The 24,880-nt window shown below is 56.3% G+C and overlaps 2 protein-coding genes across 2 annotated transcripts in view; one reads left to right on the top strand and one right to left on the bottom strand.

The window, feature by feature from the left end:
- On the top strand, positions 1–23,501 carry INCENP (inner centromere protein). Its single transcript, XM_069108517.1, has 18 exons — positions 1–183; positions 4,594–4,738; positions 6,389–6,502; positions 7,077–7,819; positions 10,567–10,618; positions 11,998–12,040; positions 12,272–12,380; positions 13,382–13,433; positions 14,455–14,575; positions 14,665–14,799; positions 17,773–17,882; positions 17,969–18,086; positions 18,250–18,369; positions 18,796–18,977; positions 19,435–19,498; positions 19,658–19,777; positions 21,467–21,617; positions 22,939–23,501. Exons 2-18 carry the CDS (start codon positions 4,602–4,604, stop codon positions 23,151–23,153), a joined length of 2,586 nt encoding a protein of 861 aa, XP_068964618.1. The 5' UTR covers positions 1–183; positions 4,594–4,601; the 3' UTR covers positions 23,154–23,501.
- The window catches only part of TMEM258 (transmembrane protein 258), a 428,372-nt gene that overhangs the window by 385,372 nt on the left and 18,120 nt on the right, over positions 1–24,880 (bottom strand). The window lies entirely within an intron of this gene.

Here is a 24,880-nt window from a genome sequence, read left to right as displayed (position 1 = left end):
ACCCGCGCTTCAGTCCCTCAGCGCCCATTGTAGCGGCGGCGTCTGTACCCGTAATCGCGGCACCAGTCGGAAGAGCAGGCGAGCGGAGGGGCAAGAGGCCGGGCCGGCGGAGCCCTTGAGGGGCAGCGGGGGCCGCAGGACGCGGAGCAGGCGGCCCGGGCCGGGCCAGGCGGAGAGAGCCAGGTGAGGCTGCGGCCGCGTCTCCTCCCCCCCCTCCGCCCTCTGAGGTGCGTGGCGTGGAGGCGCGTCTACACCGGCCCGAGCCCTCGGCAGTGACAGGCGGGTCCTGCTGGGCAGGAGCGGCGGGCTGCCCCCGTCTTCCGGGCTGGAAAGCCGGGGGCGGCGGTCCGGAGGCCCTAGGCCGGCGCCGCTTCCTGCCCCCGAGCCCGCACCCCGCAGATGCCCGCCGCGCCCCCCGGGGGGCCTGGCGCCCGCAGCGTGGCTGCACGGTCTGTCAGTGACCCCCCCCGAGATCGCTTTTTGTGCGTGAGACGTTAGAGCCCGCGCACCTATTGCCCCGGAGCTGCAGACGAGGGAAGCTCCTAGGAACTGGCCCAGGGTCACTGGGTTCGCAAGGGACCCCGGGTCTAGAGTCCCGCAGGGGGGTGGCGAGCGCAGGTGCCAAGCGGGACCGCCCCTCCTTGACAGCGGGCCCCCGGGGGAAGTTACTCCATTCCTTTGTTCACTCTCAGCATTTTCTTCTGGTCCGAGGCACCCTTTCAGGGACCTCGGGGGTCTTCCAGGCCAGCCTGCTCCCCTTCCATTCCCAGGTTCATTGGTTGGCCCAAGTTAAGGCAGCGTGTGACCCTTTGATTCTTGGCCGCATCTGCAGAGCAATGCTGTTCTGCAGCCCCCTCCTTCCCTTGTTTCTAATTAAGGGGCTGATTGCCCCTTCCTCCCACCCTGGCTCTTCCTTTGGGTGCCTAGCTTGCTTACAAGGCGAGGACTGGAGGAGCCTCACTTCCTGCCTCCCAGCCCTTCCCGCAAGGGGTCACTGCTTGGGGAAGTGCGGCGGAGACCAGCTGCCCTTGTCTCTGGATGGGTCTTTCCAAAGCCATCCCTCCTCTCTGTGTACTAGGAGGGAGACCAGTGGCTGGGGCACTGGGGGCAGCAGGCTCCTGACTGGTTCAGAAGCAAGCCCACTAGTTATTTCTGGTCTTAGGACAGGGTTTGCTTGGCCTGGGGCTGTTTTGATTTGGGGGGCAAGGGGAGAGAAACCTCTGAATGTGGATGGGCTTGTTAATTAAAGTCAAGTGAAGGTCTTTCCTTGTAGAAGGAGGATTTTCCTGTAACCACCAATTTTTTTCTAATCACTAATATGAAAAAAGTCTTATTTTTCTTTTTTACCAGTCATTTCTTAATACCATTTACAATCCCCACCCCCAAAAGCCCCAGCTATGAGCTCTGTCATGTTACGAAGCAAAACAGACTGATACATGGGCAAGGGTCCAGGCCTCTCCTGTCAGGACTGTGCTGGAACTAAGATTGGGCATTGAGCGGAATTGGAGTTCTGCTGTCATTGGAGTGATGGATTTCCCTGGGACGCTCTCAGAGGGGCATACCTGCTTTCCCTTCTCCCCTTCTCCGTGGGCTTTGGGGGTGCCCCTCACCTTGTGTCCTTACCTCATGCCATAAGCTCAAACCTTCCTTGCAGTGCCCCTCCCCTCCCCCCCTTCCCCAATGCCTCAGGAGGTGTTGACTGCCTGGTTCTCTGAAGGGCCAGAGACTAGATCTGGTATGGGGGACTTCCCGATGAGACAGTTCCCTCTACCAGTGCAGGTTGCCCCTTTGCTGGGAGTCCTGAGAGAGTTGTCTTGAGTTCTGAATGGTTCAGTGACTCACCCAGGGTCATGTAGCCAGGGTGTCTCAGATTGGACTCAGCCCTGGCCATCTAGCCAGGCTCTGAGGCCACCCCTCTCTACGAGGCCATGTTGCTTCTTCTCTAGAGCTGTTGATTTTAAGGAATTTAATAAGAAATTTGCCAGAATTTTTTTCCACGTCGAAGATGTCCAGACTGACTCTCTCAAAGGTGGCTTCACATCTGCCGTACTTAGTCTTTTAGACATCTAAAGGCATCTGGGAATCAGAGGGGAAAGACCCTTTGGCTTGTGGAGCAGTGTGTAGAGTGGAGGGCCTTGAGGAAAGAGAAAAGAGCATTGGGGCAAGAAGGGGCCCTCAGGGGGCACCTGTCCCCCTTGTTTTACGGATGAGGAAATTGAGGCTTGGGATGGGGACCGCACTGGCCTGAGTAGTAAGTGGCAAAGGCAGCCAGATTCTGAGCTCCAAGGCCATCCCTGTGGCTCTCCCACCATCTCTCCCCGACTGCTTCTTCTCTCACCAACCCCCATGGAATTCTGGAACCCCAACAGTCTGCCTGATGCCTAAAGGGACAGTTGGTTTGGAAGGTTCCTTGTTGGCTTTAGTAGTCAAGAAATGGCCAAAAAATGGGGCTTGGGAGCCCGAGGTATGATAAGGTCTCCCTGGTGTGGCTGCAGACCCCTTGGTAAGCACAAGTAGGGCAGGATGTGTTTGGGTCTGGAATGGGGAGAGCATCTCTTGTCTGGCTTGGGGGTCGGATCCATGGGGGAGACAGGGCTGGGTTTGTAGTTTCTTGGTTGGTTTTTTCTTCTGATCAGAGACTCCCATAAAAGGCCCTTGGACAACCCCCTTTGTTTGTCCCAGGGACCCCGCAGAGGAACAGTTCGATAAGAGACCCCAAATGCGGAGTCATCTCTGTCCCCCAGATCTCCCTGCAGGACTTGGCCTGGCTCCTCACACTCTTGTCTGTGTCCCACTGACATGTCTGCGTGTCTGGCCATGAGCTCTGTGAAGGCAAGGATTTGGTTGTTCATCTTTGTCACTTGTGGACCTTGGTTTCAAACACTGGCTCTGTGTCAGATACCCTGGGGCAGCAGGCACGGCACTGTCACTGTGTTTGTGGCTCTTGGTTGGGGGAGCCCATAGGTCCCCTACTGGTGCAGTCTCCCTCTGGGGGGCCTTGTGCCATATTCCCTCCTCTGCCAGCATAGTAGATAGAACTCTGGGCCTGGACGCTTACTAGCTGTGTGACCTTGGGCAAGTCACTGAATCTCTGCCTCAGTCTCTTCAGTTGTAAAGTGGGAACAATAATAGTCCCTGTCTCCCAGGGTTGAGAGGATTAGGTGAGATGATATATATATAAAGAGCTTTGCCAGCTTTATCACAGTGGGTGATGATCACAGTGGGCCTGAGGTCCCAGACCCCCTTTGCAGCCAGGGAATTGTTCCTGGTACGGCTTGGCATGGCTGTGCAGGCCATCTGTTCCCCTCTCCACACTCCCCAGTCTATGCCTGGCTGCCCTGTTACCTTCTGGAATTGAGGGCTCACTTTGTGGACGAGACCTGAGGACCTCAAGTTGGGGCTTGTGTTGGCTCGAGTCATCAGGGAGGAATCTTGGCGGCCTTGCCTGCCTTCCCCCTCGTCTGTCCCTCTGCTCTGTGTTGCTCCCTGGGCCCTGGCTTCTTCCTGCGGGCATTGGATCAGCTGGTGGCTTACAGCCCCTCTTGCTTGAGATCTGGAGTGTTGCTTGGAATTGATTAGAATGAGGAGGGGGCATTTTGACATTGGTGAGCGGCGGTGTGCTGGCACCAAGGCTGGCTTGGAGAACAGCAAGGCAGCAGAGGGAGGAGATTGGCTTCTTGCGGAGTCAGTATTGGCAGGGCAGCAGCATGACATGATATGCCATCCACGCTCCTTCTGATGCCTCTGTGCCCTCCCTGGGGCAGGCCTGCCTGGGTCCCCAGCCTGCTCCTTGCTGTATTTTGGGGGTAAATCACTCACGGGAGAATAATGTCAGCCTGCTGGCACCCCTCCTTAGCAGGGCTGCACCTGGCTCCGGATCCTGGGATCAGATTGAGGGCCAGCAGCCAGTGATTTCTGACCCATCTGTGAGGGTAGAGAGTAGGAGAGGTGAAGTCTGACCTCCGGGCCTCTCCCTCTAAGCCACTTCTATCTTCCTTGCCCTAGCCTCCCTCCCTGGAGCCCTAGATGTACACTCACTGTGGCCTGCCAGCCAAGCGCCAGGGTTCTTATTATGTGCTAGGTGTTGACCTCCCAGCTTCCTGCCAAGACACAACAGCTTGACAATTTTCAGATGACAAATAGGAAGGGAGGGAGGAAGGAAGTATTTTCTTGGTGCCAGGCCCTAGGCTTAGCGTAGCTGATACAAGCAAGCAAAGCCGCTGCCTGTCTTCATGGGGAGCTTATGTTCTTATGGGGGAGATAACACACCTAGGGAAGACTTGATTTATGATTATTGATTTGATTCCTCATAAACATTCAGCCCTTCTGAGATCTCTGGTCTGCGGGAAGGGTGACCTAGGCCAAGGGGCAGAGTGGGGACTTGGAATGGAAGAAGGGAAATGCATCCGCATACACAGACATCAAGGCATCTAGACTGCTGCTGTAGTGAATGCCAGGCAGGAAGCTGCCGATGGGTGGTGGGTTCAGGGTGGAGGGGGGGTAGGGCAGCCCCGGATCCTGCTTACACCATTTTCCCCAGCAGGTGATGCAGGCGCTCTGATTTTTTCCTTCCCTTCTGCTCTGGGGCTGCAGGGGGCACCATGGGGACCACAGTGGGCTCGGCGGGCCTCCTGGAGGTCTGCAACACCAAACTGATGGAGTTCGTGTGCAATGTGGACAATAAGGACATGGTGTGGCTGCAGGAGATCAAGGAGGAGGCCCTGAAGATGTTCTCCAGGTGAGGGCAGGGCGTGGGCCCACAGAGTGCAGCCAGGGCTGGCAGCCCAGAGCCCGGGATACTGGGCAGAAACTGGTGGTGAATTGAAGGGTCACTGACAGAAACAGACATTAAAAAGGGGGAACCTTATGGGAATCCTCACCCCTGTAGCAGGGCACAGCCAAAGGAGCTGAGAAAGTGCCAACAGGCAAAGACAAGTGTGTCTGTCCCATCACATACCTGCCAAAGTTTTGTCACTTCAGGGTGTTTTCCTTCCTTCCTTCTCATCCCTTCCCCTCCACTCTTTTCTTTATTTCCTTCCTTCCTTCTCTCTCTCTTTCCTCCTTTCCTTCCTTCCTCCTTCCTTCCCTCTGCCAGGCATTGTACAAAGCCCAGAGAATGAGACACTCTCTTCTCTGTGGACTGGATCTTGTGTTCCAAAGGGATCTGATCAGCCTTCCTATGCCCTATCCGGATCCTGGGATCAGATTGAGGGCCAGCAGCCAGTGATTTCTGATATCAGTGTCTGGCTTCCCCAAGGTGTTGCTGACTGTTGAGCTCGGCTTACCACCTCCCCCAGGACCATTTCATGGCAGCCTCAGATTCCAGAATTCCTTGCTGACTGCCCTCCGCTCCCTCCAAGTCCCCTGTTCCCTTTCCCCTTCTCAGTCTCTAGCTTCTCCCTAGCCCCTCGTCCTTGGACTCTGCCCTCCTTGTCCTTGGGTTAGCTCTCAGCACACCTGGCTGAAGAGGGGTGATCTCTAGAGCGGGGAGGATGGAAGCCAGACAGGCCTCCTTGTTCTGCACATGGGATCCTGAGGGCCAGAGACTTGCAAACACTGGAGGTGAAGTTTTACCCTGAGGCCTCTGTCTTCCCTAGCCCAGTGTGGGCAGTGGGGATCCCTGAGGTGGCAAGGAAGGAGGCTGCCAGAGCTGGGCCCCCAGATCCCTGTTCTCCACAGGGATGAGGGTTTGACCACGTTTGTGTATCTTGGGGTGACCTAAGTACAGTTCAGGCTCAAGGGACATGGATCCAGCAGTGTGCAAAGCTCGGTTATCTGGAGCTTCTGGGTAGGAAGGGTGCCTTCCAAATGTTAGCCCCTTTGATCTTTATAGCAGCTCTGGAGGGAAGTGTTGCTGTTATCCCTATTTTCCAGGGTCATACAGCTGCTAAGTGTTCAAGGTGGGATTCTAACTCGGGACTTCCTGACCCCCAGTCCAACACCATGTGCCACCTAGCTGCCCTTTGTGTGACTGCATCTGTGGGGAAATGTGTCCCAAGTCCCAGACAGACTTTGAGCCTCCAGCCTAATAGAGGCTTGAAAAAAGCCCTGGCTTAGATGCAGAAGAGCTCGAGTAAATCAGGAGAACTTCCTTAATTTTAAGGTGAAGGATTTAGACTCAGTGGATCCCCGAGATTGGGTCCAGGTCCAACCTTCTCAAACACTGTAACAACAGGATTGGGCTTGGCACAAGCCCTGGTGAGTAGGCAAGGCTGGTGCCTGGGAGTAAAGCAGGAGGAAGAGGAGATTTGCCCTCCTTTCTGATGAACACAGAAGTCTAGGGGGCTCTTCCAGGCCCAAGGGGCTGTCACTGGGGAGGTGACTAGTGTAGATGTTCTGGGATGCCCACCAGAGCAGTCTCGACTCCTTTCTCCTCTTTGCCCCTCAGTGACTTTAGTGTGGAGCCTGAGCTGATGCCCAAAACTCCATCTCAGAGGAACCGCCGGAGGAAGAAACGGTTTTCCTGCATTCAGGATGAAAACAGGCCCCCAACTAGGAAAAGGTAGATGTCTCCTGGGACCCAGGGCTAAGTGGGCAGGGCAGGGCATCAGAGACAGACCCGGGCTTGGTGTCAGGGTCCAGCTGTGCCCCTCCTCAGCTGTGACACGTCCTGGAGGGGGCTGGGCTAGACAGCCTCTGTGGCCCTGTCCATTCAAATGGCGGTCCTGTGATGATGGTGGAGTGCTTAGCACTGTGCTTGGTGCTGTGGGAAATATGGAGGGGAACACGAGATGTTGAGGGGACAGGAGACCAGACAAGAAGCAAGGGCAGGGCAGGCCCCCCTCGAGTCCAAGACCTTCATTTTACAGATGAGGATACTGAGGTAAACAGGTAAAGTGACTTTCTCAGGGTCATTCAACTGGTAAGTGTCTGAGGCTTGCTTTGAACTTGGGCCTTCCTGACGGACTCTCCGTCCAGGGCTCTGTTCACTGCGAGTTCTGGAGGGCTGGGCTTGTGTTTTTGCCTCTCTTTGTATACCCAGCACTTAGCACGTGCTTGTAGGCTGCCAGACAGCCCCTCCTAGATTGGCGGTGCTTATGGCCGTGGTTTTAGGACCCTGCCTTCCTTCCGTGCAGGTTGTCCCGCCGCGCTAACCGAAGGAGCAGTCGGCACAGCCGCCAACTGCTTCGGAGCAAAGACAGGCTGGAGAAGCTGGTCCTGGTGGCGACTGAGAATGGGTCCATCCCTCGCGGGACCCAGAGCCAAGCAGCAGAGGCCCCTTCATCCCCTGAGTCACCCATGGCGCTCCCCACAAAGCCCAAGAGCCCGCCACTGGCAGGTAAACTCATGCCCGTCGTGGAAATCAGCGTCAGTGAGCAGCGCAGTGCCGAAAAGTGCCTGACAATGAGCCAGGCTAGGATGGCTGACCAGAAGCTCCCCTTTGCCCTCAGTCTGGGCTGTGAAGATGAGTCCGTGCCAAAGAAGCAGGTGGAAAGCCTCCCCAAGCCACTGTCTGGAACCTCCGCGATGAAAGCCACAAGGCCGGCTCGGTCTGTAGCCAGACTACAGATAGCTCAGGGGGCACTTTCAGAAGACACAGTGCCCATGATGACCGAGCTGGACAGGGCCCCCTCTTCTCCAGGGACACAGCCCCAGCCAGACACTGAGCTCCTCTTGGACTTGCCAGAAAGCCCCCGGACCCCGACAGGCTCCCACCGTGACCGGCGCTCAGTACGTAGGAGCCTGGTGCGCAAATCCTCCCAGACCCACAGGGTCCCCTTGATTCATAAGTACTCCATGATCCCAGAGAAGATCACCTCTACAAGGCACTCGTCCAGAAAGCTGGCCCAGGAACCCGCAGCCACTGGCCGCATCATCTGTAAGTTGTTGGGCATTTCCTGGGTTCCAAAGTTCGGTCTCTCTGTCCCTCTTAGTTTGTCTGCCCTCTGCCTTGTTTTGGCAAAGATGAGCACTCAGGCTCCTCAAAAGTCTTTCTGAGGAGGGAATTCCGGGATTGAGAAAGCTCTCCTAGAAGAGGAAAGGAAGGGAGCCCCTTGCCCATCCTTAGACTTGGGAGATTGTCTGAGCCCCCTCGTACTGTGACAGATGATGGAAGACGCTCTGGGAGGGCCAGACAAAGGATGGTAGGCGACTTGGGCTCCTGCCCTTTGCCCTCGTCCATGTGGCCTGGGAAGGCAGGCCCCGTGAAGGATGTGGCTGGTGCCATTTCTCAAGGTGGAAAGTTTTTGGGGTGGGTCTGACTGTGCGTGGTTCCTTGTATCCAAGAATCAGCCTGATTAAATTCCAAGGGGTTTATTATTGACCTGGTGGGGTCTTGGATGGACCCCTGACCCAGGAGGCCTTAGCTGCGGGGTCACCTGAGCAAAGTCACCTTTCTTGGCTCGGTTTGCCCATCTGTGAAATGAGAATTATCATGCCTGCCCACCAGGGCTATGAGGATCACGGTGTTGATGGGCTTCTTGGGTTCTCTTGTAGTAAGGGGGAGGGCAGAGGCCTCATGCTTGTGTCCTCTCTTGCCCACCCCACCTGCTGGGGAGTCTGTGGGGGCCCTTCCTAGGGGGCCTTTCTCCTTGATTTCAAAGGGGATGAGTAGAAAGCCCTGTGGGGTGAGAGGCGTTTTAGGCGGCAAGATTGGGGCAAGGCCTGTAAGGAAGTTCAGATGGCTGGCAGGAGTTTCCTGCTAGACAGTGCATGTTGATGACCTGCCTGAGATGAGACGCCCACGGAAGAGTAGCCTCAGTGGCCTAGAGGGTCAGGCTCGGCTCAGTCACTCTTCCCCAAGGGCCTTTTTGACCCAGAATGCAGTGTGAAGACAGCCGTGAGGCCCATGTTTGAGGGCCCTCAGAAGCCTCTTGGAGATGGGGGATCAGCCCCTCCTAGGTAGGTAAGAGCTCCCTGAGCAGGAGAAAGGGGGGGGGCGGTGTATCAGACACAGATTAGTTCCGTTGTCGGGCTGTTGCAGTTCTGTCTGGCTCTCTGCAACCCCATTGGGGGTTTTCTTGGCATAGATATGGGACTGGTTTGCCATTTCCTTCTTCAGCTCATTTTTCAGATGAGGAAACTGAGGCAGGGTTAACTTAACAGGGTGAAGGGACTTGCCCAGGGCCATACAACTAGTAAATGTCTGAGGCCAGATTTGAACTTTGGAAGATGAGTCTCCCTGACTGTGTGCTCAGCGTCCTGTGCACTGTGCTTCCCAGCTGCCCTGATTAGTACTGGGGAGACCCAGATTACAGGCATTCTAGGGCCCTGGCCCAGCATGAGAAGGAGAGAGAAGTGAGGAAAATGTGGCCACAGCACAAAAGTGCCCTGGGCTGACCCATCCAGTGTAACCAAAGCTCAAGCCAACCTCTTGTGCTTTCAGGCTTTGGAAGGGGTGGCAAAAGCTCAGGGGTCCATCTTTGTGGATCAGGAGACCCTTCTACAGGCCTTGGGGATGAGGTGGGGACTGTCAAGCTGGTCTGCGTCAGACAGGGGCCCTTGGGGATTCTGGATGTTGGGAGCTGAGCTAAGAGGGCAGGGATCTGGGGAGAGCAGCAAGACGAGACCAGAGGAGGCCTGGGCTGGCTCCTGCCTGCCTGTGTCCTCGGCCATGTCACTTTTCCAACATGGGCCTTAGTTTACCCAACTCTAAAATGGGAAGACCTTGGAGGCCCTGGGTGGGATTCCCAGGGGGAGGCAGGGAGTGTGTTGTGGGATCCTTTCTTGGCTCACAGTCTTGCTGTTTGGCTTTCAAGGTGCCTTCCTTCTCACTGCCTTGTCACAAGGGGAGTTTGGTCAGATACTACAGCAGTTCAGGAAAAGCCGGCTTTGAGCAGTTCCCTGTATTCTCCTATCTGGCCCTTCCTTCCCATAGGCTGGTAGGAAGCTCTAGGTCAGGTGGGTGAGCCAGGTGACTATGCCACTTGTTTGAGCCTGACCCATGACTGGGGCCTTTTGGTCCTTGTGCCATGGCGGTAGAGGATGGAGAGGCCCAGAAGGAACCGTTAACCTCCTCTCCATCCGTGGCTCTCTTCCCTTTCTTGGCTCATAGAGCCAAGGAGTCACCTCATACTGGCTGGTTAGGTCTGCGAGAGTAGGCCCCAGTGAGTACTCGAGAGCCAGCGCCTTCGTTGTGCAGGTCTGGAGATGGGAGGGGGCTTGGTCAGGTTTCCCCAGTCAGAACAGAGTGGTCCTAGAACTTGTGCCTGGTTTCTTTGTCTCCCAAGCAAGGGCTCTCTCCACAAGACCACGTGGGTCTCGGTCAGGACTTCAGAAAGATTAGCAGGGAGAATGGAAGGTGAAACCTGGGAGAACCAGATCTTCCTCATCCCTGCTGTCCCAGGCTGTGGAGGCTGCTGGGAAAAGAGATGATTTGTTCCCATTGGACTTGAGATTGTAATTAACGGACAATTTCTGTCATACCTTCAAGATGCTTTCTGTGCATCATCTCCTTTGACCCTCCCAGTACCACCTGTAGGGAGGGACTAAAGGTCATCTTATCTCTATTGTACACATGGGGAAGCTGAGGCTCAGGGGGTAGAGTGGGGGACCCCAGGAGTAGTGCCTTTCCAGGACACGCTGCTGTTCTCTGACTTCTGCTTTGTCCGTGATTCTTCCTTTCAGGCCACAGCTACCTGGAGAGGCTCCTGGATGTAGAAGTCCCCACGAAGGCCAGGTGAGACACAGATGCCTTTGTCCACAAGCCATGCTCTGGGTGCTCAGGGGATCCCTCCTCCTCTTGATCCCCTTGGGGCTGGGGACACAGTTATCATCACGAACAGTTCTAGACCCTTCAAGAAGAAGCCAGAGCTCACCTGGGACTGACTGGAGCTTCGGAGTGCTCCTGGGCCTCTCCAGGCACAGCCATATGTGGCCTGCACTGCAGCCTGTGGCTTCTGCCCACCAGAGGCCCAGAGCATGCACTTAGGGCCATTTGGGGCTTAGGCTGGCCTTCTGTGGTGATTCCTCAACCTGGCCACTGTCATCCATAGCTGGGCCTCCCCTGAATCATGACCCCTTCCATGGTCCTGACCACCCCATGGCTGCTTAACTGGCAATCCCAAAAGTCCCTGTTGAGGAGAGCAGAATGAGAGGATGGGGAAATGGAAGGCCCTATGAAAACCTGCCCCCTGGAGCAAGGGAAGGCAGGTGGCGGCTTTCCCAGGAGTCTGACGCTTGTGGTCCCTAGACTTTGACTTGGGAGGCCTCTGAAGCCGCCCTTCATTGCTGAAATGCATCCCCTCCACCCCTGCCATGGGCAAGACAACTTCCTGGGAGTTTGACTTGAGCCAAGAGGATACCGTCCCATGTCATGGTGTTCTTCAGGGGCGGGAAGGTGACCCAGAGATACCTCTGGCATCAAATCCCCACGTCCCACACCACAGACACGCAGGGGGTCAGAGTGGGGAGAGGCTGGCTGGTTCTGCTGGTAGCTCTGCTTCTGACCTTACCTGGGCCTCAGTTTCCTCATTTCTAAAGGGGGAGGGTTGGAGCCTTGGCCTCTGAGGTCCCTTTTGGCTCAAAGGCTGTGATCCTCTGAACCCCTTCATTTTACAAGAAGGAAATTGAGCTTCAGAGAGAAAGGCATGTGGCCAGTCTGGGGGAGTGCCCAGCACAGAAAGCGTGCCCAGCCTCCTCTCCTCGCAGTTACAGCAGCCTCCTCACGGGGGCTTTCTGCCGTCCTTAGGGCCATCAGTCCTCTGCTCCTGAGGCCCCTGCCTCCAGGATCAAGTACAAACTCTAGTTTGTCCTCTAAAGCCCAGCGCCCTCTGGCTGTGTGTCCTCTTGGCAGGCTATCTACACCTTCCTCCCTGGTTCAGCCCAGCCAGCCACCTTGCAGCTCCCTTCCAAACAGCCGTATCACCCATCCCCATGCCTGTGTATAGGACTCCCCCCTGTCTCTGCCAGTGTTTCCTAGGCCCAGGGTATGGGTGATGAGGGGGTTACTCTGTCTGGCTTGAGAGAATGGAGGTTCCCAGTGATGAGATGCTCACTCTTCCTGGTGTTTGAGGGCCCTGCCGTTGGTCTTCAACCTTTTTTTTTTTTCCTTTTCAGCTCTAAAGAGGAGGCAGAGTATGTCACAGAAAGTGAGCAGGAGGTAGGCAGGGCCCTGGGGAGAGGGGCCTAGGCAGCAGAAGGGCCTCTGGCTGCATATGCCACCATAGGCGGCCTCTTCTTCCAGGGGCAGTCCCTTAAATGAACCAATCTTTTCTTACCCTGCAGGCCCCAGATCAGGGCCTCTGTTTGTCCAGGCTGTCTCATGGGGAAGGGAGGTGGAAGGATCAGGGCCTGGGTCAGAATGAAGCCCAGCCTCTGCCCTTGCCTGCAGGCTCCCGAGGGCACCAGGAGAACACTGCGCCCTCGCAATGCCCACAAGATTGCTATCAGCACCCCAAAGGCCCAGCCAGAGTCTGGAAGCCAAGCAGACGGTGACAGCGGTAAGGCCTTCTCGAGGTGATGATCCGTGAGAAGGAAGCAGGAACCCTGGTGTTTGGTGGTGGTCTCCCTGCTGCCTCCTCGAATCTGCTCCAACCTTGTGTTTGTGGGAAGGGAGTCTGGCTGTAGCTGAAGGAGCTTCCACCTCTGGTCCTCAGTTTCCTCATTTCTAAAGTAAGGGCTGTCAGAACAGATGATCTCCTCAGGGCCGTCCCTTAGGGGCTAGCCTAGGCAGGCGCAGACTGGTTGACCTATTACATCAGTGGAAAATCACCAGTCATGTCTCAGACCCCACAGGAAAAGCTTGGCTTTTCTCTAAGGTGTTTGTGACGTCAGGAGGGTGAGGAGTTGTATTTCGGGGAGGAAGTTGTGGAGGAGGAGGAGGAGGGCGATGCCAGCCTGAAGCTGGGCAGTGCAGACACCCTCCACAGGGGATGTCATGGAGAGGGGCCTGCAGGACTGGTCCAGACTGGCAGGACCAGCAGCCCTAGCATGGCCTGCAAAGTGTGGGCTCTAGCTTCTAGCTATAGCTTTGAGGGGCAGATAAGGGAGAAGTTCATGGGGCAGGACTGAGGAGGAGGCCACTTGGGGGGCTGTTGCTGGGTGGGGGAGGAATGGAGCCATGCTGTTTCAGGGAGTTCTGTTTGGGAGGAAATGGGGAACGGCCCCTTTGGGCCCAGCAGCCCCCTGATTAGCCCAGGTTGGCTGCTTAATTGAATGTGAGGTTTGGCTCAAACCTTGGCTCCAGATGGTGACTGGGGTTCTCAGTGGCCCACCCTCCTGCTCACCTGCCAGCTGGGAAACAGGGTGGGAGTGGGGGGAAGGGGTCATTCAGCAGCCTGGTGCCCTGGGAATCAGCATGACTTTAGACAGGTCACCTCTTTGGGCCAATTCTGCATTCTGAGTTGGCTCCCTCTGAGCCCTAAATCTGGGGAAGATCTAATGAAATAGCCAGGGCAAAAGGCTCTGCGTGAGGGAGGCCTCCACTGTCTTGTCTCCACAGAGTGCAAGATGGCCCAAGGTGAAGAACCCATGGAGCCACCTCAGAGCGTCAGGTAGGATGGCCTGCAGGCGCCCTCTGGCGTAGGTCGGGGAGGTGGTGGGGAGAGGCCAGCAGCCTGGGCAGCCTACAGTGGTGTCCAGAGCGGGCCAAGGGACCCAGGAGCACGATGGCCCTAACGCACCACTGTGTTCTTGAGTCAGCGAGCATTGCCCCGGTGCCGGGCTGGGGCCTGCCCTCGGGAAGCTTAGACTCGGGCTTCTCTAAAACCCCAGACTACATAGACCAAGGCGAGATAGGCCACCTTTAAGCTGAGATCTCTCAGCCCTGCCCAACCCATCCTGACGCTCACCTTTCACCTCCCAAATAACTTCATTCTTAGAACCTCCATTTAAGAAGAGTCAGGTTAGTGGGGCAGATGAAAGGACAGGAGGAGGCGGTCCCCTAAGCTCTCTGGATGAGAAGACCTTAGACCTGCTGTGACTTTGGGCCAATGACTTCTCTGGCCTGTTTCCATCTCTGTAAAATGGTTGGATTGGATGGGCTTGGTTGGTGATGGCGTGATGGTGGACATTGTGTAAGCCCATGCTTGGGCCTTGACGGACAGCTGGGGAGGAGGCATGGTCTCCAGTGGAGAGGGTGGTGCCTTCTCTTCCTCCTCGAATGAGCTCATATACATGCCTCTATGACCTACATCCATCCGTGTGCACACCTCTGTACATTCCTCAGTAGAACGTGAGCCTCTCGAGGGCAGGGCCTGCTTCATCCCTGCTGCTGGAGCCTCAGAACTGGAACAAGGCTTCTTGAAGGGGGAGGTGCTCATAAAAGTCATATTTAATTTAATGAAGAATTTATGGTGACATAGCAGTGGGTGTTTTTCTCACCCTCTGTTGGCATCTTCTCCCCCTGCTGGATTGTCAGCTCCACGAGGGCAGGCAGAGACTTGCCCTTTGTCCCTCCCTCAGGCCTAGCACAGAACCCTCTAGGAGTGAGCACCTCGGCCTGTGGCAGAGGTGCCCCAGGCCTGAGACCCCTCTGTGCCTGGGCCCCACGGGCGCTGCTTCTGCCCCTCACAGGCGGAAGAGAAGCTACAAGCAGGCCGTCTGCGAGCTGGGTGAGAGTGGGGACCACCTGGACGAAGAGGTGCTCACGCCTCCGAGGACCAAGACGCCCTCCCCTGTCTGCCCTTCCAGCAAGGTGAGGCAGGGGAGGCTTTCCTGGGCTCGGCAGCTGCTGTGCCCTTGCCGCACCCTCTCCTTCACCCTTCTCCCCTCCTCCCTTGGCAGGTGGTGCGGCCCCTGCGGACCTTCCTACACACAGTGCAGAAGAACCAGGCACTCATGACACCAACCTCGGGTGGCCGCACCAACACCATGAAGTCATTCATCAAGCGTAACACTCCGCACCATGTGGATGCCAAGGTCAGTGGCAGGGCCTCCTCTGCTTGGCTGGGGCCCGGGAGTCCCAGGACAGCTGGGAGCACAGTTTGGGGCTGGCGGCCTTCCTGGGGAGCTGGGGGGGTGCAGTGCCCATAGTTGAGCCATAGGGAAGAGGCGGCTCTGACCCTGGCACTCTCGGCCCAGGCCAAGTGCTGAGGCTGCTAGTGTCGCCTATGGGCTGCATACAGAATAATTAAATGGCCCATCTTCCCCATGCTGTGGATGATGATCGGGAAACATGTACTACTCAGCTTAGCTTGCTGGAGACCTTGGGGTGTGGCGAGAGGAGACTACCGGGTCAGAGGTCGGGGAGCAGCCTGGGGGCCTGGTCCTCAGGGCAGGGGGGCACAGGCCTTTGACTGGGTCATTTTATGGCCCCAGCGGAGGAGTCTGCAGCGGCCAAAGGAGTTAATACCAGGCTTTCCTCCTTGTCTCCTTTGCACAGGGCGGTTTTGTCGTAAGTAATCCCCCCATCTTAGTACCATGGTCACCCATCACATTCCCCCCCCCTTCCCCACTGTATTGCTGCTTCCTGATGTGCTAGAAACACTAATTTTGTAAGTGTGTCAGCAGAGTAACTCCCTGGGGAAGGGCACCCCAAGAGGTCGAGTGGCTGGTTCAGGGTCACCCAGCAAGTCTATGTAGGGCTTTGGATGCTGGCCCAGCACAAAAGAGCTGACTGGGGCACGCCCTTTGCACTGTCGGCCACCATGACACGCTCCCTGACTTTCCTTGATCTCCAGACCTCAGTCCTGGGCTCTTGCCAACAAAGAAACAAGCTGGCCCCTCCGGCCCTCCCCACCCCCTATTTCCCCCTGGACCGTGGCTCGATGGTAGCCGACAGTGCTCCCCACTTTAGAATGGTAGAATTGACCTTGTTGGCTAATGTTAGTGAGAAAGACTGTTTTCAAAGTCACACTCCTAATTCCCAGAGTCTCTGAGGTCCTTGTTAAGGAGGTCGCACCTCCACATTGAGTTCAGTCTAACTGTGGGATCCGGTCTCTGCCTCAGGGAGCTGGCATTCTTTCTGTGGGACCTTCTGGCCAGTTGATTTTAAAGTTGTAGAATTGATTTGCCTTTTGGAAATGAAGTGGGGTGGAGCCATGAGACAGACCTGGGGTGTTGAAGGCAAAGGGGACCTGGGATTAGACGTCCAACTGGACTTGGTGTCTTGGGCAGAGGAGGGCCCAGCTACTGTCAGCAGCCTCTGGGAATCAGGAGAGTAGCCCAGGGGAAGCAGGGCAGGCAGCCAGGCTGTCTCCATAACTTTGTGCTGATGTCTGTGCAGTCTCCCTGGTTTCCTTGTGCTTTCCCCCCACCCCCACCCCCAAGGGTGTTGCCTCCAGGATCCCCACAGCCTTCCATGGGGGGGGGGTCTCCTCACCTAAATAAGGGCACTTGGGAGGAGGGTCCTCCTGGCCTCCTTGGCCACTTCCTAAGAAAGTTCAGGGCCATCCCTAATGCCCAGGTAAGGCAGCTGATTCTCCCTGGGCATATTTGGATGCTTCCTCTAGGGAGAGCGCCCTTTTCCTCTTATGATCTAGAGACCAAAGAGAACCCAGCAGGTGATTTGAAGGAGTTAGTGAAACTGTATTTTTATCCCTCTTGTAATGGGGTTCGCTGCCTTGGGAGAAGGCAATGACATCCCATCTCTGCTCTGAGGAGAGCTTTGTCCCACAATGCCCCACTGAGCTTGGAGATGGGAGCTGCCACCGGCAGTCGGAAGGCCTCGACCTCCAGGGGAAGCTCTGCTTAGGGAGGGGGCAGAGGGATTTTCTGGGCAAGAGTGTTGCCTTTGGGAGCCCCAGAGCCCTTGGCAGCTCCCTGAGGCCACTCGATAGGGAGGGCCCACACTGGGCATTCTCTGGAGGCCTGGCCCCACCCCAGGTCTGTCAGCTAAATGCGTGCTGCAAGGAGCTTCTGCTCAAAGCCGAGCTGGGATATGAGCCCTTTCGGAAAGGCCAGTTTTATAAATCTGAAGGGTTTGGTCTATTCGATCCGATGGAAATTGGCCACACACACACCTGAATTTTTTAAAAAAGAAAACACCACTTCGTCAGTCATCCCTAAAACGCTGCTGTTCCCCCTTGTCCTTTCCATCATTGTGCTTCCCACTATCCCTCTTCCCGCCCCCCCCCACTTCCTGCTTTCCTACTTTTTTATCGATTTAGGCATTTGGGGTAAGTGACCTGCTCAAGGTCACACGGCTAATAAGCATTAAGTGTTGGAGGTTGGATTTGAATTCAGGCCCTGATCCCAGGGCCGGTGTTCTATCCACCGTGCCACCTAGCTGCCCCTGCTCTCCCACTCCTTACTCGAAGCTGAGCGAACGGCTTGAATGGGGAAGTGTTGGCTCCGGTTGGTGGTGGGGAGGCGGGGAGGCGGTGTGAGGAGGGAGCTGGGCCTTGGCAGGGGTCTGCGTGGTGACTAGCCCCAAGTCCCATCAGAGGCAGGCGTGGCCTCTGCAGCACCCTGACAGATGCTCACCTGTCTAGCCTTTCCTCCAACACCTCGGCAGCAGCGGGGAGCTCACTACTTTACCAGGCAGGGAGCCTGCAGTAGACCTCAAGCACATGTGCACGGGGTTGAATTAGAAAGCCGGTTGCCTCCTAACTTTGACCCCTTGGGGTCCTGCCGTCTGAGGCCCAGCAGAGCAGAGCTGGCCCCTGCGCTCCTTTAGCTCCGCGGGCCTGGCTCGGCCCTTCCTCGGAAGGGGTGCCTGACCAGGGGGGCCCTGGGGGGCTCTCTCAGCACACTGGGCCAACAGGCAGCCCTGCCTAAGCCCCTTCCCCCTCCGGATCTGTGGTCCCCCATGTCCATCGAGAGAACCCAGGGCAGCCCTCAGCCCTGGCTTCCGTGCAGCTGCCGTGGGAGGGAGGTAGATGAGGGCCAGTGATGGGAGGCCGGGCTGGCAGGGCACGGACACTCACCGGCCCGCGGCCCTTCCATCCTCAGGAGAAGGAGCGCCAGCGGCTGGAGAACCTGAAGAGGAAGGAGGAGGCCGAGCTGCTGAGGAAGCAGAAGGTGGAGGAGGACAAGCGGCGGCGCCTGGAGGAGGTGAAGATGTGAGTGCGCCCGGCCCGCCCCGGGGGGGGGGGGGGAGGGGCTCCGGGCCTGAGCAGCAGCGGCCCATTCCTCCGTGTGCCCCCAGGAAGCGCGAAGAGCGCCTCCGGAAGGTGCTGCAGGCCCGGGAGCGGGCGGAGCAGCTGGAGGTGCAGAAGAAGAAGCGCATTGAGGAGAAGCTGGCCCAGCTGGAGAAGAACGAGAAGGTGTGGGGGGCGGGGCCAGGAGGCGCGGGGCGGGGCCGGATGTGATCAAGGGAGGCGGGGGCGGGGGGTGGGGGTGTGGGGGGGGGGGGCGGCGGGCGGGGCCGGGGGGGGGGGGGCGGGGCCAGGAGGCGCGGGGCGGGGCCCTGACTCGTGGGTCTCCCAGGCCAAGGAGGAGAGGCTGGCTGAGGAGAAGGCCAGGAAGAAAGCAGCCAAGAAGCTGGAGGAGGCGGAGATGAGGCGGAAGCAGGAGGAGGAGGCCCGCAGGCAGAAGAAGCTGCAGCAGGTGGGCACCAGGGCGGCAGGAGCGGGTGGGCACCAGGGCCACCCAGCGGAGGCCCAGGGCTGAGACAGGGCCCAGGAGCCCCGAGGGGTTCAGATCCAGCCGCTGCCGCTGTGCAGCCTTGGGCAAGTCACTTAACGGCTACCTGTGTAAAATTCCATTGGCCTCCCCGGGTTGTTGGCAGGGGCCCAAGGAGAGGACCCGAGGCAAGCACCGCAGAGATGCTTCCTTGGCGCTTCGCTGGCCTGGATCTTTGGGGGCAGTCAGCCGCAGGGTGGGCCCATTCTGGCATCAGCATGGATGGCTCATGTGCAGCCACTGACTTTAGAGCTGGGAGGGGGAAACTGAGGTGGAGGTCGGTCAGCCCCGCGCCCAGACCAGCCCTGGCCCGGCCTCCCTCAGCAGGCCCCGTCTTGTTCCCACTGCCAGGAGGAGGAGGAACGCAGGTACCAGGAGCAGCTGCAGAAGAAGAGGGAGGAGGAGCAGGAGCGGCTGCGGAAGGCGGCCGAGGCCCGCAGGGCTGCCGAGCAGCAGAGGCAGCGGGAGCAGCAGCAGGCCCTGGAGCGGGAGATGGAGAGGAAGCGGGCGCAGGAGCGGCTGCAGGCCGAGCGGTGGGGGCCGCCCCTGTGTGCGAGAGTGTGTGAGAGAGAGGGGCTGCAGGCCGAGTGGTGGGGGCTGCGTGCCGTCCATGTGTGTGAGTGTGTGTGTGTGTGTGTGTGTGTGTATGTGTGTGTGTGTGTGAGTGTGAGAGAGAGGTGCTGCAGGCTGAGCAGTGGGGGCCGTGTGCCTATTAAGTGCCTACTGTGTACAAGACACTTTTTAGGTATACAAAGACAGAAACAAACCAGGCCCTGCCCTCTGGAAACTTATGCTCTGCTGGCTTTCTTCCTGATGCTGTTTTTCCTCTTTGCAAACCTTCTGACCTGTTGTCTCCAGTAGGTGGAGAGTGGTGTATTAAGCCCTGGGGATAGTGGCAGTCAGTGCTGTGTGGGTGGGATTCGGGTCATGGTCAGCCCTCTGGCCCCCCTTCCTGTTGGTGACTGATGAGGTTGGGCTCTTGGCTTTTAGGGAGCGAACCGTGCAGCTACAGAAAGAGAAATTACAGAGAGAACTGGAGGAGAAGCAGAAAAGGGTGAGGCATCGGGCAGGACCCCGGGTGGGTCCTTGGTCATGACTGCAGCTGTGCCCCTGCCCCTTCCCCCGATGGCCCATGCTGAGGCTGCTGCCCCTGTCCCTTGGTGGGCAGTACTTGGGGCGGTTTTCGGGGCTCATGCACTGTTGTTGGCCCCAGGAGGAGAGTCTGCGCCAGGAGCAGGAAGAGAAGAAGCTGCAGGAGAAGCAGAAGGCCAAGGAGGCTGAAGCTGCTGCTGGGGCCAATAACAAGTTATTGAATGTGACGATAGACATGCAGGTGAGGCCCTTCCTCTGTCTCCGTGCCCACCCCCTTCTTACCGGGCAAGTCCATGCAGGTGCTAGGGGAGACTCTTAGGCCACTAGGCAAGCCTAGACTCGGTCTTTTTCCAGTGCTTGGGAAGAGTGGTCACTCAGCCTCTGTTCAAATACCTCCCAAGGACGGGGCTCACTTGATGAACCAACCCATTGCATTTTTGGAATCTGTGAATGTCACGAAGTACCCAGAGTGGCCTCTTTGTGACTTTGTGACTTCCCCTCTCGGGCCTCACTTGGGGGCCCACCCTGTGTGGATATGAGGAGACAGACCCAGTGTTTTGCCCCTCAGTCTTCTCCCCTCCTGGCTCAGTGGTCCCAGGTCCTTTGGCATTGGATTGCCTTTTTTGGGGTCTGTCTGGTTTATCAGCTTCAAGCCTCAGGGTGTAGCCTGAGCCTGGGAGGGGGGTGGAGGTGCCACCACCTTGCCCACCTGCCTCTCTCCCTGACTTTCTGGGGTGCCATGTCATTCAGCTGACTCGCACCGAGCTTCCTGTTCCCTGAAAGGCCAAGTCCTTTTCACATGAGTTCCTACCAGACCTCCCCCTTGCAAAGTTGGGTTGTCTGAAACCACATCTAAGCGTTGACATGAATCTCTGTTTAATTCTGTTTTCTCGGTACTGTAACTAGGGTTTGATGGTCTGGCATAGTCAGCACCATATGATGGCTATAGCCCAAGGCTGTGTCTGAGACCAGTGGGAGCTAATGTCAAAACAGAGAACACCGCATTGGGGTTCAGCTGCTGGTGTGGAGCCTTCACTGTGTGACCTCTTAGCTTCTCTGGGCCTGAGTTCTCTTCTGCAAAATGGGACGGGTGTATGGCCTCAACGACCCCCAAGGGCAACTTCCAGCTCAAACTCTGAACTTCCCCAACATTCTGTGACTTCAGAGGAGGAGCAGGGACAGAAAGCCCTGGGAGAACTCTCCAAAGGGAGCTCAGGGGGAGGGAGAGCCCCTGTCTGGACCAGCCCAGGGAGCCAGTGACTTCCTGCCAGCCACCAGGATAACCAAGCTCCCCAGGCTTGCTTTAGCTTGGGACACGCCTCAGCTCTGTCTGCAAGCAGGGACCAGGAGCACACTCCTGTTTTCATACCATTTACCTACATTTGGCTTTTTTCAGTCAGCAGATGGTCAAGGCCAGGAGCTCCCTGCCTCTCAAAAGTGTTAGCTCAGTTTTAGCTACACACATCGACATGAGGCTCTCTCCATCTTCCTCCTCCGTTATCCTTGGTGATCTGGTACTTGCTCCATGAGGAGATGATGATACCCCACTAACCCCAGCTCACACATTCCCAGAAAACATGCCTTTGGGCTCTACCAGGCACAAGGCTGACTCCTCACAAACAGAGATTTCTGTTAACATAATTGTCTCTGTAAACATCCTGTCCTCTGAGACTCCCATAATCTGTGCTAGAGGCAGAGTGTGAATTATCCACATTTTACAGATCAAGAAACAGCCTCAGAGAGGTGGAGACATATCCTGGGTCTCAGTCCTGGCCTGTGGCCCCTCTGGACCTGAGTCTCCCTCATCAGTCTGGGTAGTGTGCAGGGAAGGTTTGGACTGGATCGTCCCAAAGGGTCATTCCAGCTCTGGCAGCCCAAGGTGGCCTCCAGTGTGCCAGGAGGAGATAAAGGGATCTCCTTTCTTCTTCAGTCTCCAGTTTGCAACTCTTATGAAATGACCCCCCAAGGTCCCAAGGGGGGCCCCAAGATCAACCCAGACAATTATGGGATGGATCTGAATAGCGATGACTCTACCGATGATGAGACCCAGCCTCGAAAGCCTATTCCTGCTTGGGCCAACGGTAAGCACGGACCCCTGCCTCTTAGACAGCTACAGACGAGCTCCTCGTTAGATTGGACCATAGTGTACAAAGGGAGCAATGTCTAGCAAGTCTAGAAAGGTAGGCTGAGAACAAGTTAAATTTGATCTAGAGGGTAAGTAGGGGAGGGCTGTGGTCAGTCCTGCTGGATTTTAGAAAAATCTTGTAGTCTTATGGAGGATGGGTGGGAGAGACCAACTGGGAGGGCACCGAGCGGGTGTAAGTGAGGCCACAAGGGCCTGTGTGAACGAGAGTGGCGGCCTCGGCAGGACAGATGTCAGATAAGTTAGAAATAGAAAGTGTAGGGGCGGCCAGGTGGCTCAGCGAGAAAGAGCACCAGCCCCAGTGTTGGGATGACCTGGGGATTGAATCCAGGCTCAGACACTTAGCACCCACCCAGAAACACCTGGCCATGTAACCTTGAGCAAGTTACTTAACCCCAATTGCTTAAAAAAAAAAAATAGAAAGTGTAAGGTTTGGCTATTGGTGCGCCATGGGGGACGAGAATTGTGAGCAGGTGGGCAGTGCCCTCAACAGTACAAGGGAAGTGTAGATGAGAGGAGAGAGAGAGAATTCTGGATGTTGGATATTCCGAGTTTGAGATGTTTGGGGGACCTCCTGTTTGAAATATCCAGTTGGTAATTTGGGGCTGGCACTCGGGAGAGGTGAGGCCTGGATACATAGCTCTGGGAGTGATCCGCGTCACCAAGTAAGACAGTATAGAGAAAAAGGAGAAGAGGGCCCAGGAGAGAGCCTGGCGAGATTCACAGACTCCCCAAAGAAGGAGCAGTTGAGGAGGAGAACCAGCCAGGGGAAGATGGCCAGTGGGGCTATCAGCCCAGGGATGACAAGAAGGATTGTTCGGTTTGGCAGGAAGGAGGTTACTGGGGACTGCTGCCCTTGAATGGTGAGGTGGGAAGCCGGATTGTGAGAACTGAGAGGAAGGGCTTGCCTAGCATCTGGCTTTTGAAAGGAGTTCAGTGGAGGGAGGGGAAAGAAAGGAAGAGATGCAGCAGGGCAGGCTTTCAGGATGCTCCTTCAGGAACAAGAGAAAGGGATGGCATTAAGGACTTGGCCTTACTGAGCGGGAGAACCACTGCCTCCTCATGGGAGATGGGGAGAAAGGAGAGCCTGGGGCCTGAGGTCAAAGCTCTTGGAAAGAGAGCAAGATTCTCAGCTGTGAGGGCTGGAGGTGCAGGGGAGGATATGAGAAGGGAAGGTTTGGAGCCGCCTTGAGGACTTGGATGGCATCTCCCTGTGAGCCCCCTGCCCCGGCATGACCCCAGACTCTCTCCTGCCCCAGGGACCCAGCTTAGCCAAGCTGTCATCCAACAGTACTACCAGCCTCCTGACATCGACCAGCTCTTTGGGGCCATCCTCAGTCCGAAACTCGAGGACATATTCAACAAGACCAAACCACGTTACCACAAACGCACCAGCTCTGCTGTCTGGAATTCTCCTCCCCTGCCGGGGTCCCGGCCCTTGGTGGGCCTGTCCTATGGACTGAAGAAGCCCTGAGGAGAGGGCAGGGAGGCCCCTCTTGGCCATCTTGGGGAGTCAGAGTGACTGTATATGTGTTTTTTTGTATGTTACTGAATTTTTTTAGGGTAGGCAAACAAATGTGAGCTTGGCACCAAAGGTCTTTCTAGAGCCAGGGCTGCCTGGCTGCAGTGGGAGCTGGGCCTGGGGGCAGCAGAGACTGAGACCCCAGAAGCTGTGGGTGAGCTTGAGGGAGAGTGGTGCTCACAGTGCCACATGGCCAAGCCAACAGCCCTTCACCTGTACTTAAGTGCTAGGGAGCTATCTGGAGACTGTCGTCAGGCTCCTGTGTTTTAAGGTTAGGTTAATAAAATGTGTTTTCTGGGGTGTGATGCGGAGTTCTTGCCTTTGGGAAGTTCTTATTACTTGGTCAGGAAGCTCTGAAGTCACGCCAAGGGTAGAGTTGAGGTTGTTGAGTTCAGCAGGTACCTGGGCTGGGGTTAGATAAGTGACCCTTGAGAGTAGTCAAGGAGCAGCAGAGGGGTCTAAGGTGCCTTTCTACCCTGACAGCTTGTGCTCCAAGGATCTGTCCATGGACCCCCCAGCCCTGAGGTTCCATGTTCCGTGCTCTGCCCTTCCCCCCTGCCCCCAGCCCTAGGTTCCACGTTCTGTGCTCTCTGCCCCCACCCCACACACAGCTGTGATGGTCCATGCCCTGTGCTCTCTGGTCCCTCCTTCCCAGTTTGGGCCTTGTGTGTTTGAGAGGCCTAGAATTGGATGAGGGCCAGGTGAGCGACTGGGGTTCAGTGGGAAGTGTTCAGAAACTTTTAATCTTATGGAGAACATGGCCGAAGGGGGTCCACCTCCGACTGCAGCATCTGAACTCTGAAATGCATGTGCCCTGCTCAGGGAGGAATGTTAATACCAGTATCAATGTTAGTAATAACAATAGTTTATGTCGCTCTAAGGTTGGCAAAGCACTTTGCAAAGATCATCTCATTGTATCCCTCATAACTCCAGGAGCTAAGTGCTATTATCCCCATTTTTCAGTTGGGGAAATTAAGTCAGGCAGCAGTAGCCATATGCAGCTGGTTCATGTCTAAGGCAGGATTGGAACTGGAGTCTTCTTGACTCCAGGCCCAGCGCTCTCTTCATCTGACTGCAGACGCTCACTAGCTGAATTACCCTGGCCAAGTCACTTCACCCTGTTTGCCTCAGTTTCCTCATCTGTAGAATGAGCTAGAGAAGGCAATGGCAAACCACTCCAGTATCTCTGCCAAGAAAACCCCCAATGGGGTCTCGGAGAATCAGACACAACTGACAACTTATTGGGTGATGATGGAGTGCTTTGTGGCTTACAACAGGCCTCACCTGCATCTGTGAACACTCACAACCATTTTAGGATGAGAAAAAAGGCCTAGACTCCCATTGTCTCCTCAAGGTTCAGAAGTGGAGCTGGACCCCAGAGCCAGGGTTCTTGGTATAACAGCTAATGTTTACATAGCCTCTCATCGGAGCCCAAAGTGCCCATGGATGTTACAGGTAAGGAAAGAAGGCAGCAAGACCCTCCAGTCTTGCAACCCTTGTTTCAGCATTTATTTCCCCTTTGGAGGTTATTTTCTTTAAAAAATTTAGAATTAACCCTGAACCAAATCAGCTATTTCCAAGTAGAGTTAAAAAGATCTTGTGAAAGGATCTGGACAGGCAATTTTCAGAGGAAGAAATTAGAGCTATCTATGGTCATATAAAAAGTGCTCTAAATCACT

The sequence above is a fragment of the Petaurus breviceps genome, unplaced genomic scaffold (genome assembly GCF_028583685.1).
Source record: "Petaurus breviceps papuanus isolate PSGF00001 unplaced genomic scaffold, PetGlider_PUasm1.0 90397, whole genome shotgun sequence".
NCBI lineage: Eukaryota > Metazoa > Chordata > Mammalia > Diprotodontia > Petauridae > Petaurus > Petaurus breviceps.
The sequence above is the reverse complement of the archived record's forward strand: the minus strand, read 5'-3'. Positions and strand labels throughout refer to the sequence as shown.